The following is a 17918-nucleotide window of genomic DNA, read 5'->3' on the forward strand; positions in this document are numbered from 1 at the left end:
TATCCTTTTAAACTTGCCGCGGCAGTGACAAGCGCCTCTCACTGCTCTGCTCCTCCGCTTCTGCTGGCTTCAGTCACGTGACGCTGGTTCTGAACGAAAACGCGTTGTGGAAACGCGTTGGCCTAGTACTTTTTGTCCCTCTCTGCTATTATAGTTTTTCAAGATGGCGGAACTACATGGAAGCCTCCGTGGACCTACCCGTCCCATGTATATAAAGATAATAAATTCTTCGTTTATGAGGATTAGTCTGATCATTGGCATAGGTATTTGTACACCATTGAGGGCATATTTATGAATAAAAATATTGATTTTAGATAATAAAATACCTAAAAAGCTACACATAGTCCCTTTAAAACTGCATATGGTAAACAAATTGCACTTCCAAAAGTCATACATTTGTGAAAAAAGAAAAAAACTAATAAACGAATATATACAAATTTCTTTTAAGTATAATAAACAAAACATAATAAGCAAAGGCAGATCAGAACATTTCATGAACAAAACTGGGTTCTGTATGCTACATGGCAGACAGGGAAGCATTGAAAGCCAGGCGATAAAGGTCGGTAAACGGAATCAGTCCAGGAAACATCAACAAATCCAGAGGAGCAAAGAAACGAATGAAACTAAATAGCAGACAAATCAAAGGAAAAACTAAACAGGTGTGCGAGCGGTTACAATTTATTTATTTTTCTCTGTGCGTTTCCAAAAAAGGAAAAAAAAAACCTTACTGTTCAAGGAGTGCTGAAGTGCAGTGATGGGAGTAACGGCGTTACTTTTTTCAGTAACGAGTAATCTAATTGATTACTCTTCCCATCTTAATAACGCCGTTACCGTTACTGCCAAAAAATACAACTAGATCTCTGACGCCAGTTTCACACTGCACGCGTTAGCGTTTGGTCTATTTATGATCCCGGAGGCAAAAATAGACTCGGCACCGAAACGATCGCGCCGCCTCTGCCCCAGCAAACACAGAACACCCAGCAAACACAAAACACCCAACCTTCTAACAACGTTTTAACAACATGGCCAAAAGGTTGCTATAACTACGTTGTGTGGTGAAGGTTGTTACAGCTTTGTTGACATTAAACCACCGTTCAGGGCCATTGCTTAAGGTTGTGCCTAGGGTGTCTGGACAACCACTGGACGACATATGTACTCGTCACTGCCCTGAAGCGCGAAAATCAGCCTTTTAAATTTCAACTGACCATTGGGCCGTCTCTCATTCTTCATCGAGCAATCCATACGTGAGAATTGCGTTTAATTTACCTCAGCTAAATAAGATACGTAATTATTCAAACACAACCTACAACTTCCTTATCTGATGTGACATTTTTTTGAACATCTTCTGGTCAGGTATGACAAATATTTAACTTTATGTCAAAAGTATGAAGCCAAAATTACTTTAAAGTCCCCGTGAACCGGAAGTTGCAAACGACTTTTCTCCAGTGTTATGACGTATTTCCCAGTGAAAAGGAATATTGAACAGAGGGCAGGGTTTTACTCTAGCGCTCCTCCTCTCCATCTCTCGCTCATAGCAGACTAACGGTTTGAGGGGAGTGGTTAAGCGTTGCCCAAACCAATTCCTCAAACCTACGTCATCAGAGAAGGTCCTCCAATGCAGAAGGGAGGGGCATTTTCAGATTTTGATTAAAGATTACCATGGTAAAAAAAATTTTTTTTAAATATTTTCTTGCACGGATTAATTGTTCACCACAAGACTAGTAATATGCGCTAACAAAGTAAATAGGGTCAATTTTGATTTCATGGGGACTTTAATGATGAGTAACGTTAATTGATTTCAGCACTCATTGAACAGGCAGCGACGCCTAGCCTACTTGTTGCACGTTAATGTTTTTTCCTTTTTTTTTTTTTTTTTGGAAACGCACAGAGAAAAAAAAAAATTTGTAACTGCTCACACACCTGTTTATTTTTTCCTTTGATTTGTTGTCTCATTCATTTCTTTGCCAGACTGTCGCATGTTTGCTCATGCTAGTTAATTTTAGTCCACTCCCTGTTTAATATGTTTGTTTGTTTTTCTTCTCACAAATGTATGACTTTTGGAAGTGCAATTTGATTACCATATGCAGTTTTAATAAAGTTGAATTAGCTAAACTTCTTTGTCATTTTTACCCTTCAAAGTGTACACTTGGAGGTGTTGATTATAATGAATTTACTGTTAGGCCCATAAATAATAATAAGGATAAACAATATTTAAAAAGTATATAATTGTATAACATATGACTAATTAAAAATTAACCACAAAACATAACATGCTAAATGGGGGATATCTATAGACCTATCTAGCATAAAAAAAATTAATTGTCAGAACGTCATCTCTCAGTTGCTGAATGTCTCGTAGCAACGTTGCTACAGCCCTGTCATGTCTTACAATTCTACGTTGTTACAATGTTGCGAGCACGTAGACAACGACGTTGCCATAGCAGAAATGCAATGTGCCACAGATGTTGCCATAACGTAAATGTGTTTGCTGGGGTGTGGGTGTGAATGTTCTAATCTGTTAACATGGGCCTAATGTTATTCTGTCCCTTCAGTTAGACTGAACAAATAAATGTCACATTAGACAAGGAAGTTGTAGGTTGTGTTTGAATAATTAAGTCCCCTCAATGAAGTATGAGACTACACAATGAGCCCATGGTCGGTTAAAATTTAAAAGGCTGATTTTCGCGCTTTAGGGGAGTGAGTACATATGTAGTCCAGTGGTTGTCCAGACACCCTCGGCACAACCTTAAGCAATGGCCCAGAACTGTGGTTCAATGTCAACATCGTGACAACGCTGTAACAACCTTCACAACACAACGTAGTTATAGCAACCTTGTTGTTAAAACTTTGTTAGAAGGTTGGGTACGTTGTGCCAACGTTCTGTGTTTGCTGTGTAGTGGCCTAGTAAAGAGTAGCCTAAGAGATGAACGCTTCACGTGCCGCTTGAACTGAGGCGCTACAGCGATCTGTACGTCACATTACAAGCGCCAAAATGGTAGGCTATTTATTGTTTGAATTTCATAGTAAAATTGACACAATCTGAGAGTTGAGAATTTGTTTCATATCAAAAGTAACCTGTTCTGTTATGTCTGTATCTCTGTGTCCTTTTTGCTTCGTGATTTTTCTCTGCCTGAGGAAATGGATGTGTGGTATGAGAGTGTGTGAAAAGTGTCAAATGCGTCAGTTGAATGCGTGAGAGTTGGCAGCCCTCGAGCCCTGTTATATTCATTTGGGTGGTTGCTTTCTAGTACAAATGAAATTAGCAGAAATGAGTCTCTATGATATTCAAATTCATCCGTCAATGCAAGATTAAGTTGCTTAGTTTATCATTAGAGCAGATCGCTTTGAAAAGAAATAGCTCACCTTTTGAGGTGTAGTAGCCTAATTCTTGTCTGTATTATGATTTATAAACAGTGCAGAGTTAAATACATGCCATAAATATATTTTTAATGTTTAAAGTTTCGTTTAAAACTCTAATCATAAATACGATCAGACTTCATAAGTATGAAAGACTTCTGGCTGCTAGCATTGACTGTAAGCAGTATCTTCTCACTGCCCTCTAGGGCCTTAAATCAGTATTGCACATGATCTGTCACGAACCACACAGGCCTGCACATGCTTCTGCTGTCACACAAAAACACATGATTGACAGTATATATCATCACAAATTTCTTACAGATATAATTTGACAACACGGACATGCTTAAATGGTAAAAGATAATAAACCACTGACAAAACAAAGCTCTAAGATACAAACGCCAATGACTTAAGCAACTGCCAGCTTTCTGTTTTTGCTTCATAAGTTCATCTGACTGCATGTTTTTTTTTTTTTTATACGTTTTACTGCCTATGCTGTTCCTCATTTGTCTGTTATTCTTCCGCAGTAGTGAACATGAACTCTTCCTGTTGTCTTCGACTCTCATGGTATTGATTACAATAAATCCACTTAGAAGATTAATGATATTGTTTACATAGCACATGGATCTAATTTTCCTCAAAACTGGAAAGAAAACAAAAGCATGGAAATGTCTTGTTTAAGAGTCTGGAACTACTTTGCTTTATTTAAATCAGACAGAGGCAGCTCTTTTGGAAAGCAGAGAGGCATTTCTAAGTGGCTATCATGGTTTAGCATTAGGCGTGCAGTGAATTCTGCAAGGGGATTTGAGTGCCTGTGGTGATTGTAATTGATGGAAACCAAAAAGAAAAAAATGAACGACAATCCATGTATTTTTTTGTTCTTTGCATCAGAAACAATGCTTTTCCAACCATGGTAATTCATATGAATTCTTCTGCACATCTTTTTAGTCGTCTACTGCATTTCTCAAAGCTGTTTGTTTGAATTTCATGCTTTTTATCAGTCTGTTTTTGGTATCATCTCTGTGCCAGTAATGAATTTTCAGGACACAGGATATTAGAGGATTCTTGGGCAGAGATGGGAAGCCCCTCGCTTCTGGCTCTGGAGGTTCACACGATCCCCTGAATATTTCTTCAGTTTTTCCATAGAATTTGGGGGAAGGAAAATAACTGATGCCAATGAAACAGGAACCATCGACTCTCCTAAACTGCTTCAAACAGCTAGATGTGCACTTCTGCCTTGAGGAGAAATGCCACTGTGACAAAAAAATCGCAAAGCATCAGGAGGTCAAACACTCACATTGTAACTTTTCTTCAGAGAAAAAAAGTCTGAATTGCGAAATGTAAACTCAAAAAAAAAATCTGTGAGAAAGAAATTGTGAGAAAATTCTGTCAACAGAATTCGGAGAAAAAAAGTTGCGAGATGTAAACTCAGAATTCAGAGAAAAACACTCAGAATTGCAAGATGTTGAACAAGACAAAAGGATAAGTTGTGGTGAATTCACCTTTATTTGAGTCAGAGAAAATATACAGGAGTACAGATGAAGATGAAGGTGAGTAAGGAGAAACAACACTGTCTACAATAACAAAACTCCTTTAGGAGATGAAGAAGATATATGGATACAATACGCAATTATGGACCAATTGTTGAATACTCCCTTGATATATGGAAAAGGGTTGAGAAAATTATGGGAGGCCCCTTCTTATACACCCAGACAACACCATTATGACATAATAATTGTTTGTGTACTGGTAACAAACCCTTCATACACTGAATGACATTTTCTGTGATAAGGGCATCATATCGTTTCAGGACTTAAGTACAGAGTTTTCTTTACCTGGATTTTCTTTCTTTTTATATTTAAGACTGAGGTCAGCCCTGAAAGCCTATGGGCCTATGAATATCCTCTGTGGGAGTGGCTGGACCCCAATACCCCCTCTAGTGGCTAAGCCTATAATTCAATTATTTTATTGCAGTACTCTTATATTCCACCTATCTACTTCTGGGAAAGGGAAGGTTTAGTTAAACCTGACTGGGACGTGGTATGAGCCAGATATTTCACTGATATTTCACGCATCTAAGAACCTAGCACACCAGATGATCCATTATAAATGTATTAATAGAGCTTATGTTACAAGTGTATTGTATAAGATGAAGGTTGAATCTGATCCGTACTGTCATCTACATAAATCTACAGTACGTTCTTATTTGCGCATGTTTTGGGAATGCCCAATGATGGTTCCTTTTTGGACTTTTGTAAGTACTGTTCTTTTGGATATTATATATTTTGATTTTAAAAAATCTGAATTGCGAGATGTAAATTCAGAATTCTGAAAAGAAGTCGGAATTGTAAAATATAAACTAAGAATTCAGAGAAAAAAGTCAGAATTGTGAGGTGTAAATGCAGAATTCTGAACAGAAGTCAGAATTGTAACATGTAAATTCATAATTTCAAGTTTATAACTTGCAGTTGTGAGATATAAACACAATTGTGACTTGTGAGAAATATAAATAAATGAGAAATAAATATTCTGAACTGAGATATAAACCCAATTTTGGGGGGAAAAGGTCAGAATTTTGAGATAAAAAGTAAAAAATTTCTTTTGAGAAACTCAGAATTCTGAAGAAAAAGGTCAGAATTGTGAGATGTAAAATCAGAATTACAAGGTATAAAAGTCAGAATTGTGAGATAAAAAGTCGCAATTGCCTTTTTTTACATATTTTTCTTATGTGGCAGACATAAGCTTCCATAGTGTTCTGATTTTGCAGAATGTTTGGTTGTTTAAGGCCAGAGGAAACCGGCATTCCCAGGGTGCTCTCCGTTTGAAATGATTTAGACCTTACTGCAGACTAATTGCTTTAACAGTTGACTGTTGGGTGGAAGTCAATGCAAATGGACCCTTTAACCACATGTTGTTACATTTGGTTTATTACACTTACTGTTTTTGAAAAGAAAGAATGGTGTATTAGAACGCTGCGTTAGTATTTTTACAGTTAAATTACAGTACATTTATGTAAAACATCATCCAAAGTTTCCTGGTCTTCTAAACAGAGGTCTGAAACAACATAGTGTCAAAATAGGAATCTTTTGCACATCAGTTTAAATAATGTAGCATCAAAACCATAACCTAACATTGCATGCATAGCTGTAACCATAATTACTCTGAGTTAAAAGCACCAGAGAACATCATGAGAGGGCAGAAGAGAGAATGAGGGTTAAAAAGCTCTGTTATCCACAGCCATTCTGTTAAATGCAGGTCTCTTCACCTAAGAGGTGAAATTAGAGGGTTAAGAGATGTTTATATTAATAAGTAGCCTGATGGTGTTTGTTGTATTTTCATCAAAAGAAGTCTCATGAGTGCGACCTGTATGCACATGTACTGAAGAAAATGATCTCTGTGTTTATGTCTTAAGGAGATCATATATATATATTAAAGACAGCTGTGTGCTCAAATGGCTCACCCAGATCTGACACACACACTCAAAGGAAAGGCTAGTAAAAGAGGGATGCCACATGTGGAAACATACATAAACTGATGCACATTCTTCTTTGAGTAGAAAGGGATGGTTTGTGAAGAACTGAGTTGGCACAAAAGAGACGGCAAAAGAGACTCCAACAACAGTGCCCTTTCAAAGATAAGACTGTCCATCTGTGCATTTCAGTGGTGGGGATTTATCAGTGACTTATTGCATTGTTAAGAGTTAATCACAGAATCAACAGATTTGTCTTAAGGCACTAATCCATAGCAACAAATCCTGTGGCTGCATCTGAAATTGCGTATTCTCTTAGTAGATACTTTTTTTGATTAAGTAATTTGTGACTGTTAAAAAGTATGTTCTATAGCATGAATGTGTGTAGTATGAATGAAATCCGGACGCATTTATGTTGTCATTGTCATGTGACCTACCAGCGACAGTTACGTCACTTCACTGCAGAACCTCTCCTTTGGCCTCAGGGGATATTAAAGTGTCTATTCGATACGCACGTCAGCATCTCACGGAAAATATTTAGTCATTTTTGTTGGTTTTAATTATGAATACTGTGAATTCGGACATACTATTTTTCGTCTACTAGGGAAGTATGCATATCTGGATGCAGCCAGTCATTGAATCATTCATTCAACAGATTTGTCAAAAATCACTGATTTATTGAGGAACAGCAATGTTGCTTTGGGGACAGAACAGTTCTTCTGTGGCTTAGTTTGGAACTATTTTCATTGATAGAGCAAAAACTAGACCGATTAACTGGCACTATTGTGTCTAATATGAGAGTTACTCAATATTAAACTGTTGTATAAATGTATAGTTTTTAAAATTACAATTAAAGCTTCTACGATTAACTAATTGTGAAAGGGACAGTTACAACATTCCATTTATGTCTACCCCAGTTGAGTCGTAATGTTGTATTTACAATACGTTCAAAAAGAAATTTTAGAACCAAAGCCAAGTGTTGAAATGCAAAAAAAAATGATTTTACAGTCAATTCTACAGATCAAAATTCATAACTGCACTTATAATATGAAAAGAAAGGATAAACAAATATATATATTTGTCATAATCGTGCAGCTCTCACACATTTCACATTTATTCATGTTTTGTTATTCAACTTGTCACTTTGAAGGAGAGTGTTGGTGAAACAAAAGAGACATTCAGCTCCAGTAGCTACTCTCTGTGCCGAATTTTAGAGCTTCTAGCAGCTCCCGAACTGCTCCAATCGCTCCTCCGCTCATCTCATGGTGTGTTTTTCATCCATTTTAGTGGCCTGTGCCATTGGGAATTTATTCAAGCTTCTTCCCCACCGCCTCCATGTTTGATTATCCAGATGTAGAAAAAGCTCTGGGGGGATGTTTTTTTTTTTTACTGGCTTATTACTTTTTTGCAGTCAATGCCTGAGTGTCTTCTTGCCATGTCTCAAATTTAATGTCTATGAGTGAAAAACATTGTTTCCCTTGAGGGTCTTGGAAGTTTAGTAATAATCCCTGTCATAGTCCTGTAATTGGTCATAGCCCATCATTTCATTCGTGTTTTGTTCCACATAGGCAGACATCTCATCTGAGTAAAAAAGAAAAAATAGATTATATATAAAGGTAATTGGACAGGAAGTATTAATGTGAGGGCCATTACAGCTCAGGGTATATCTTTTACCTGGTGGCAGGACTCCTAAAATTGCTGTGGCTGAGATGTGGCCAAGCTCATTTCGAGCAATGCACCTGTATGTGCCAGAATCCATCTGACTGGCCTCTTCAATCTGCAGCCAACTGGAAAGTTCATACTTTTGAGGGCCACCTCGTGACTACAGGAAAACAGAAATGGAAAAAGGAATGGAAAGGCTGAGGTGGATCCTGTAATATATAACATTTTTCCTAAATCTGCTGAGGAAGGGGATCCATATGTACCTTTTGTAATTCTTGACAAGTTTATTAAGGCACATAACTAGGAATGTCCTAAATCTTGAAACCATAAACATCTGCAGTTAGACATGAATAATCCAATCAAATCTGCTGGCTTTAATCACATTTTCTGCACTCAGCTTATAAAGTTCTGTGGATGCAGATTCAGTGTGGCCCTAGGCATAAGTCAAGGCTATAGCTATATTACTTCACAGAGTTTCTGTTTAAAACAATGCTCTTACATATGGAAATGCTTTACCTGAACAGATATGTGGGGATCATCGCCCGGTAAAATGACCTCTTTTCCATCTTTCCTCCATTCCACTAGCGCCATGGGAAATGCAAACACCTCGCAGAGAAATGCTATACTGCTGCCCGTTACATTTACCAGATTATGTGGCGGCACTTTGATGACAGGGGCTTACCAGAAATAGACAGAGAAACAGAAAGAGGTAAAGAGGACGTATCAGGGATCACATTCAGAAACCACTTCCTATGTCAGCTTTATGTGAAGAGCAGTTTAAAGGTCATAAACCCACTCTTTAAAGTCACTGGGAAAATTATAGGGGCGAGGTCCAAAATTCCCAAGTGCTGGCAGCTTAGGGAGAAAAACACTCTTGATATAACACTTCAGTTCCATGTGTGAAAGAAAATTAAAAGAGAGAGAGAGAGATAAAATAAAATTATAAATAAATACTTGAGACATTTCTACTCTATTTATTAAAAAAATACATACATACATATACATACATACATACATACATAAATGTTAGATAGAAAAAAACTTGAAAAATGTCTATTCTATGCATTTAAGAAAGAAAAACAAAAACTTAAATTAAATTATACTAAATATTGGTTTGAAAAATAAATATTGGTTTTAAATAAATAAAAAAAATTTGGAAAGAAAGAAAATAAATATTGAAAAAACATTATTGATACACATCGATTAAAGAAAGAAAGAAAGAAAGAAAGAAAGAAAGAAAAATTAAATATTGTTGGGGAAAAAAACTTGACATCTACTTCATTTAAATTAATAAATGCTGGTAAAAAAAAAAAAAACTCTTGAAACACATTTATTATTCCATTTAAAGAAAGTGTGGAAAAATTAAATTTAAATAATGGATGATTGAAAACACTCTTGAGATACAAACAATAAATAAATAAAGGTTGGGGAAAAACACTCTTTAAATATCTGTACCCCATGAAAGAAAGAAAGAAAGAAAGAAAGAAAGAAAGAAAGAAAGAAAGAAAGAAGGCTAAACAAACAAGTAAATATGGTTGTAAAATGCTGTGTTGGTTGTTTGTATTGTTCATACCTGTCCTGCACGGCCCGTCGCTCACATTGAGTCCAGGCTTTGAATAAGCCGCTTCTTTGTATTTGCAGAGATTCATGTAGGTCTGTCCGTCTGATCCACACAGAGGTTTCTGAGACGAACACACACACTGAGCTTCTGGCTCCTCACTGTCCGCTCCATCTGACCTGTCCAGTTTGCACTCCATGTCCTTTCCACACAATCCATAATAGAGATTTCTCTGGCCGAGATCACAGGACTGCCCCTCCAGGTTGGCGCATTGAGAGCAGCAGCCGCAACTGTCCTGCACCAGCCCCGCTCTACAGCCCTGCGCCAGCGGGCACAGCTCCGGCACACACTCCTCACACTCTTGCGTCCTGTTCCCCTCATCAAACTCATCCGTCCCTTTGTAATAGTCGAAGGTGGCCAAGTCCTCGTCCATGTAGTCATCTTTGTAATTGGGGAAACCTTCTCCGGGTCTGACGCTCAAAACAGCAAAAATAACTATTTGCATTAACATCATGAGAGCTTATGTCTCGCGCCCCAGCTATGCATCCAATAAATGCAACTTTTCTGCGGCTTCATCACCGACAGCCGTTCTGCGTGTCAGTCAGTCTCACAGCCCCTGAAACCATCTGTGGCTGTGAAAGAAAATAAACACAGATATCCTCCCCCACTCCCGCGAACTTACAGCTTCAGCTATTGGATGCCAGAGTTGCAGAAAAAAAAATCATGGTGATTTTTTGTGGTGTGTTAGAAGTTTACGAAACGATACATTGAGTTTAAAGGACTGTAGGCTATTTACAGAGGGCGAAAGCTAACGACCACTAGGTGGCGGTATATCTCTAAACTTTAACTTCAAAGTGAATTCTAATGTTTGTTGCCTACTGTAGTCATGAAATCCGGAAGTGAATTGCCAATTTTGAGCCATGCGTTCTCTCAGGATTTCTAAAATGACTTTAAAATAGCTTATAAAAAAAATAATAAAAAAAATAAAAAAATCCACATTTTAAAACATAGCTGAATTAATTTTGAAACAAGTGAACTTGAACCAATTTATATTAAATCATTTTAATTTACTTTTTTGATTATTTCTTTTTTGATTTTTTCATTCATAGTTTCTATAAAAAAATGTAAAAAACATAACTAAATTATTATAATTAAAATAATTACATTTCAGGATTCCAAAAGTTAGAAGCAAAATGTTCTTCAAGGCTCCCACTCTTTTTAACTGATGAATTTGCATGAAACTTCCAGTGGTTCATGATTTATTGGATATTCAATCAATCAATCAATCAGTTTCTACCCGATAAATTATTTTAGAGCTTGCCATTACCTAATAATATTCATTATAAAAATGCCCAAGGCATTTTAACATTTTATTAATTTCCATGACTTTCCAGGTCTAGATTCGTGAATTCTCCTGTGAAGACGAATAATTCTTATTCTCTGAATGGACTTCTAGTCATGTTGATGTTTGAACTGTTTTTGCCTCGTTTTCAAGGACTGTGCAACACTTTTTCCTGTTAATGTAAACCTGAGTTATGTTTGAGTTCAACATACTTCTGTGAATGCAGATTTATGTTAGGTTGGATGCCACGCTTAAAAGACTGTGAAAATCCCAACCTATGATAATTTAGTTGTACCCGGTTCCTAACAACTTTGAAAGACCTATCCTGTGAATACTTACCTGAGTGATGTGGAATGTCTGGCTAATGAGACTGTGTTGATTTGCGTTCCTGTGAATAAACTCCCGCATCTGGATTCATATACCTGCTATCCTCTTGTATCATCACAGAATGGCCAGACTGTATGTGACGAATTCAGCTGGAGTTTTCCTTGAACCTGAGGCTTTCCTTTGCACCATATTTTAGGATGGGAGGAGGATTGAAGAATATGTGGAGGAGTTCTTTGGGTATTGGTACCTAACGGCGAGGGATGATCATGTTCTTATTCACTGCAAAGTGGATTGGATGATGATGTCTGCTAACTGTTGCCAGCAGAAAACTGTGTAGCAAATTATTTCAAGGGAAATATGAATAATTAATTAATTATAAATATTTGGATCAGTTAATTGAATAATATTACAATCAATTAACCTGTTCGTTCAGCAAACTTAGTGTTAATTGTTTATTAATTCTAAGAAATGCTAATTTCTGGGGTATGGGAAATAACTTTCTTTCTGAACAGTACTACTCAGAGCATATAGCCAAAAATCTGCATGATTAAGGACTCCAGTATATGAGCACGAACCACAAACAACTTTACATGTGACACAAACAAGAATTTATTAAGAGGGTGGTTGATTGAAATTTCACTTTTCTAACTTTAGTTAGTGTGTAATGTCGCTGTTTGAGCATAAACAACATCTGCAAATTTACAACGCTCAATGTTCAAAAGGGAGATATTTGCTTTTAAAGAAATCGCTTTTTAAGGACTACAAAAAACGGCTTGTAGGGACTACAGGACATTCCGCCCGGGTTAGTGACATCACCAACCCTAGAATTTACATAAACCCCTCCCCCTGAACACGATTTAATGATTATCAAGACAGAATATGCTAATCAATGACTAGAAGATAACTACACATCAGCTACATAAATTCATCAACCATTCAGAGATGTCCTGTTGTATTCTACATGTTGTCACTTCTTCTTGAGTCTCTCCATCATTGACTCCGGTTTGAACATAAAAGGCAAAATTTTTTGGAAATTTTCAGTGCATGTCTGTGTGAGGTAAAATGACACAAGCTGTTGAAGCTCCACCAGTCTGTGCCGCGAGCAGCAGCTCATTTGCACAGACACAAAACGGTGCGTTTTTGCTCACCCTCAAAAAGTGACAACTTTAACATGTAAAAATATCTGTGGGGTATTAACTTCACATACACACTCTGGGTACATCAAAGACACATTTTACGTCTTGTGAAAAGGGCATTATACCCCTTTAACTAGACTAATCTAACATTGTAACGAGGTCCACTGAGGTCCACTTGGGCAGAACCCAAGTGCAGTTTATTTATATCCAAATGTGATCAAAATACAAACCAAAGACTTGACATTAGTGATGTTACATAATGACACTGAAGATTCAAAGCGTGTATCGAGTTCGCAGCGCAATTTTTCATGAAGCTCCGTGCCGGAGCGCGTATTGTTTTCAGAGAAACACTTGATCAACGAAAAACGAAGCCTCACTTTCTTTCCAGTCACGTGAATGCTTCACTTTGCGTGTCGGAATGTTTGAACCCAGACCACTACTCTAGAGGTTTTTGGAAGTTTAAGTCCATTTACTAAAAAATATGTTTTATATATAAGCCTCTAGCCTATGTTACATGATTATATATTCTGCCATTTAAACAGCATAGATATCATAAACCACCATTTGCTTGCATCAAGCAACTCTGTTGGTATTTTTATCATGGTTCGAATTACGTGGGAGCCAGTGGGAGCTGAGCTCCCATAGAGAGAGGATGAGCTCCCATGAAAGCAGTAAAATCATACACCTGTGGGGGTCTCTAAAAATCATCAGCACCATTATTTTAAATTACAAATAAAGCACTTTTTCCTTCAGACTACTGTAGCATGACTTAAAAGATAGGACAAGATGCCAAACACATGGATCTCGCGGGATCTCGGATCGTCATCACACTACGGTACATCCTTATGCTTAAATCAAGTGATAAAAGTGCCGCTGCGATCATTGGCGCGGATACTGTGTTTGTTTGTGGCTCGCGCACAGTCTTCACTCGGGCGCGCTTGTGGAGACTCTCTATTCGTTCCAGTAAAATTACAAAACAAAATGCACACAAACGTGCATAAAAAACTTATAGGAGTGCGGATTCGAACCCATAACATCCAATATGTTTGGCAAATGTTCTACCACTGGACCACTTTAGTATACGGTCGAATCTGTCGGGTCTATCTATTTACTCACGTGAAAATTCTCATAACTAACAGCATATAGCCTATTAGACCTCATTAAACGACAAATTAATTCTTAATGTACAATTTAAATTGAATTGTGTTACCAACGCTTTTTTATTAAATTTGTATTATATTTACAAATTTTTATATTATTATATTACATTATTAAGCTACCGCGCCTGCTCATAGGCTACTTTTTTTTTCTTTTTTTTTTAAAGAGACCCCCACTAGATGAAATCATAATTCGAACCCTGATTTTTATAATTAGTATTAATATAATTGTTACATTTAATTTATTGGCACACTTTAATATGTGAATTATATTATCTGAAAATTGAACATTTAGCATTGTCAGGCTTTTATTTGTGCTTAATAGATAAAACAATGGCGCTGCACACTTGGGTGTATGGCTGCTATAAATTTAACCAGTCACAAGATTGTTTTCGACACTCTTGATGCTTGAATCTTTTCCCGGAACAATCAGGGGAAAGCCTCAGTGCTTCATGAAGCTTCATTTGCCCATCCCTACTTGACATAAACGAACACTCACCACACAGTGGTTACACAAACAATACTTGACCAAGACACATGGCAAACATGAGGGCTTAAATACACACATGGACTAATCACTAAACAAGACACACCTGTGGACATGATTTGACAATTAACCAATGACAACATGAGACAAGAGACTATAGGGAAGCACATGGCAGGATCACATGAGGGCAAGGGAATCATATGACAAGACAGGAAACATGACTGATATAAAACATGAACCAAAACAAGACGTGACAAATACGTGACACATACATGCATACAGTTTAGCAATGGAAAGCGAGCTGAAGCAGAATACAGGAGAGCAAGTTATAGCATTGTTGGAAATTCAGCAGATCAACAGCCTTGAGCAAACCATCAGTTTAGTTCTAACACTCCCTTCTTTAAAAGGGGTAGGGATATTTAATGTTTCGAATAATGAGACTAAGTTTGATACTTGCATGTCAAGTTTGTTGAGGCTCCAGTTGATCTTTGCTGATGTTGTTTTGATGTGAGAGAACCAGTTGGAGTCAGAGGATCTTGGAAAATGGAAATGGAAAAACAAGGCCGCAGCCTGGCACAAACTTAGGGGTCCTTAGTAGATTTCTAGATCAGCATCATCTTCATGTCAGAATTTCTCAGAATCGGGGAAAAAACTTAGCCTGGTCCTACCAGACTCTCGTACATTTCATTTGTACAGAGAGTCTGGCCACTCTCCATTGACAAACGCTAACTTCCTTGAAGGCGGGTACTCTGTTGAAGTTTAAAACTATTGGATCTGCCCAGAGCCACTATGGATCTGCCATAACCAATCGCTAACGTTTGGTCGTGACGTAACCCTACAACTCAAAGGCCCTGTCCCAAATGGCACACTCCGGACTTGTGGACTTCCTCAGAGTCCACACTTTGGTGACGTCATGTAGTGCAGACCTACAGTATAGGGCCCTTGGCGCGAGTCCACGAGGGTGCATTGAGAGGTATTTTTGGGACAGACTCGATCGTCACGCCGGAAATAACGGTCTGGTTGTTGTTGGACAGGAGAAATCACATTTTTGTGCTCCAACGTCTTATCTCCATGTCAACTACACAGCCTAATTTTATATTTTGATATTATGCATGCCACCTGGGCATTAGACAATAGATACATCATGCTTATTTGAATGATGTATACAGTTGTACATAATAATACATAATGTTCCATTTGAACTAAGATTACAATTTTTACAATTCAGATGAATTTACGGGTTTCAATATTCATACTATGTTTACATATGACTCAGTAAAGCCCTGACATTTGGTTCTATTTATTTAATGAATCATAATGCGATCGTATTATTCAACGCGCTATTATTATGTTTGAGACATCAACCACTGGTCGATGACCATAATGTTTATATAAACTGTAGGTAACAACTGGTAAAATGTACATCTAGGTCATAAAAACCGTAATATTTTCTTCTCAGCCATGTCAACAATTGTCCGTGAGCGAAATCTCCTCCCATCCGTTGTCTGATTGGCCTTTTGCAAGGATTCCTGGGTAGTTAAAGTGTGTGGAGCCTGCATCTATGCGGGCTTCGCGGAAGACCGCTTCAAGGGTACAAAGGGGGCGCACTTCAGAGCGTTAAAATGCTGAATGGGACGGCCTACGGACTCGTAGACTCAGCGAGCACGCGCAATTTAAGTCCACGAGACCGAAAGTCCACATGAAGTGCGCCATTTGGGACAGGGCCAAACTAGCCCACGACCTCAACGTCATCGTTCTCAGCCACTCCCTCTGTTCGCTGATTGGAGCGCCAAAAATTTGGCAGGAAAAAAAACAAGAATATACCGCAAACCCAGATGACGTACTGAAGGAAAATGAAAATTGAGCAGAAGTAGGAGGGCGGAAAAAACTGTTGATCTTATGATCAGTGATCTTTTAAAGTGTGAAGATGTCACACCCTCTGGAGGTATGTGAGCCAGTAAGAAGTTGTTCCTTTGGACGGAAATTTTACGACCCTTTGTCCTCTAGCAGGGCATTTGCATATATAATTTGATTGGGTGTTTAAGAGAAGAACCTTCAAGATTCTTATATCTTGTGTCACACTAATGTGTCACAGAGTTAGCCAAATGTAATGTAAATTAACAAATAGGGAATGAAAACTGGAGTTCATAGATACCAAACACACTACACATGTGATATAGTTAACCATAGTATACAATTCTGAAACATTAAAAGAGTTTGAATTAATACATAGAAAAGTTATATCTATATCCCTATAAAAGGACACTCCTGAGATGGGGAAATTGTATACATGTTTATACATTTCCTAAGTGGTTATATTTAGAATATATGGGTTTAATCTGTCCTTTTCAACAAGAATTAAGTGAGAGTTCAACCTCTCTCTAAAATTCCTTTGGGTCATAAACCTTATTAGTCTTCATGTGTCCTGTAGGCCCGGTGTTAGCTGCATTTCGGATGTTAGTTGCAGTTTTTGGGGATGGTTCACAGACCTTTTGTGGAAGAGTGAGTTTGCTGGATTATTACCATGGCATGACCAAACCAAAGCTACTATCAGAGAAGTATATTGGTTGGCTTATATCTAAAGTAAACGTTACTTTAATTCAAGTGTATACTGACCACAGGGGGCTATACAAAATATCTTAGACTGAGTAAGCGTGAATGCAACCGCCTAAGATATTAGCCAATTACCTCTGTTTAGTGACCAAAAACTCTAGTTTGTGATTGTGGGCCCGCATTAACGGCGGGTGCGAGGACCCTGTGCGACTTTTCCACCCGAATGAATGAGGATAATAAGAGTAAAGAGTTAAATAGAATAATCAAATGTGTCACTAAACTATTATATAAATGATCAATAACCAATTGGCATTCTAACCTAAATTTGAGATTGTGATAAAATGGAGTCAGATAAAAGTTTAATTGGAATTAAATTACTTTGCCATGATGAAAAGACAGAAACATCACCCGCTTATCGGAAACTGTCGTTGGACCGATTGGGCAGGACTTACAGCGCGTGACTCTCACAGTGCAATATGGGTATTCTCTAGCCATTGATCGTACATCGGTTGTACACTCGTTATTGCGGTGCATTGTGGTATTAAATGAGTGTCCCCACACAACAAATGGCTGTCCCCTCAAATAGTGCCCTATTTGAAGGAATAGGTGCCGATTTTGGACACATAGTAAGGGATACTTACCTTGCTCAATGAGTATGGACTAATCTTCCTTGTAATCATGAATGGATTATTCTCTGAATGGACTTCTAGTTAAGTTGATGTTTGATTCTGAACTGTGTCAGTGAATACATTCCTGAATTTAATTTTTGCCTCATATTTAAGGACTGCAAAAGGCTGGCTAACGAGACTGTGTTGCAAAAGCCTTGTTGATTTGTGTTCCTGAATAAACTCCCACACCTAAATTCATACC

At 37.7% G+C, this 17918-nt stretch overlaps 1 protein-coding gene across 1 annotated transcript; it reads right to left on the reverse strand.

The window, feature by feature from the left end:
- Positions 1–6273: 6273 nt before the first annotated feature.
- On the reverse strand, positions 6274–10684 carry kazald3 (Kazal-type serine peptidase inhibitor domain 3). The gene is made up of 4 exons (XM_084087231.1): positions 10062–10684; positions 9005–9165; positions 8501–8648; positions 6274–8407 (listed from the first exon to the last, which is right to left on the reverse strand). The coding sequence occupies exons 1-4, from the start codon at positions 10558–10560 to the stop codon at positions 8322–8324; spliced, it is 894 nt and encodes a 297-aa protein (XP_083943357.1). The 5' UTR covers positions 10561–10684; the 3' UTR covers positions 6274–8321.
- Between the last annotated feature and the right edge of the window lie 7234 nt (positions 10685–17918).

Source organism: Abramis brama (assembly GCF_963993115.1).
Source record: "Abramis brama genome assembly, chromosome: 16".
In the NCBI taxonomy this organism is placed as follows: Eukaryota; Metazoa; Chordata; class Actinopteri; order Cypriniformes; family Leuciscidae; genus Abramis; species Abramis brama.

Bases quoted from the DNA above. Each gene is read 5' to 3' on its own strand.
- kazald3 (XM_084087231.1), bottom strand. From the start codon at position 10,560: ATGATGTTAATGCAAATAGTTATTTTTGCTGTTTTGAGCGTCAGACCC. The intron at 9,166-10,061 runs GTATGAACAATA...ATTTCTGGTAAG, and splicing joins CGACGGGCCGTGCAGGACAG to CCCCTGTCATCAAAGTGCCG. The intron at 8,408-8,500 runs GTAAAAGATATA...TTTTTTACTCAG, and splicing joins TTTAGGAGTCCTGCCACCAG to ATGAGATGTCTGCCTATGTG.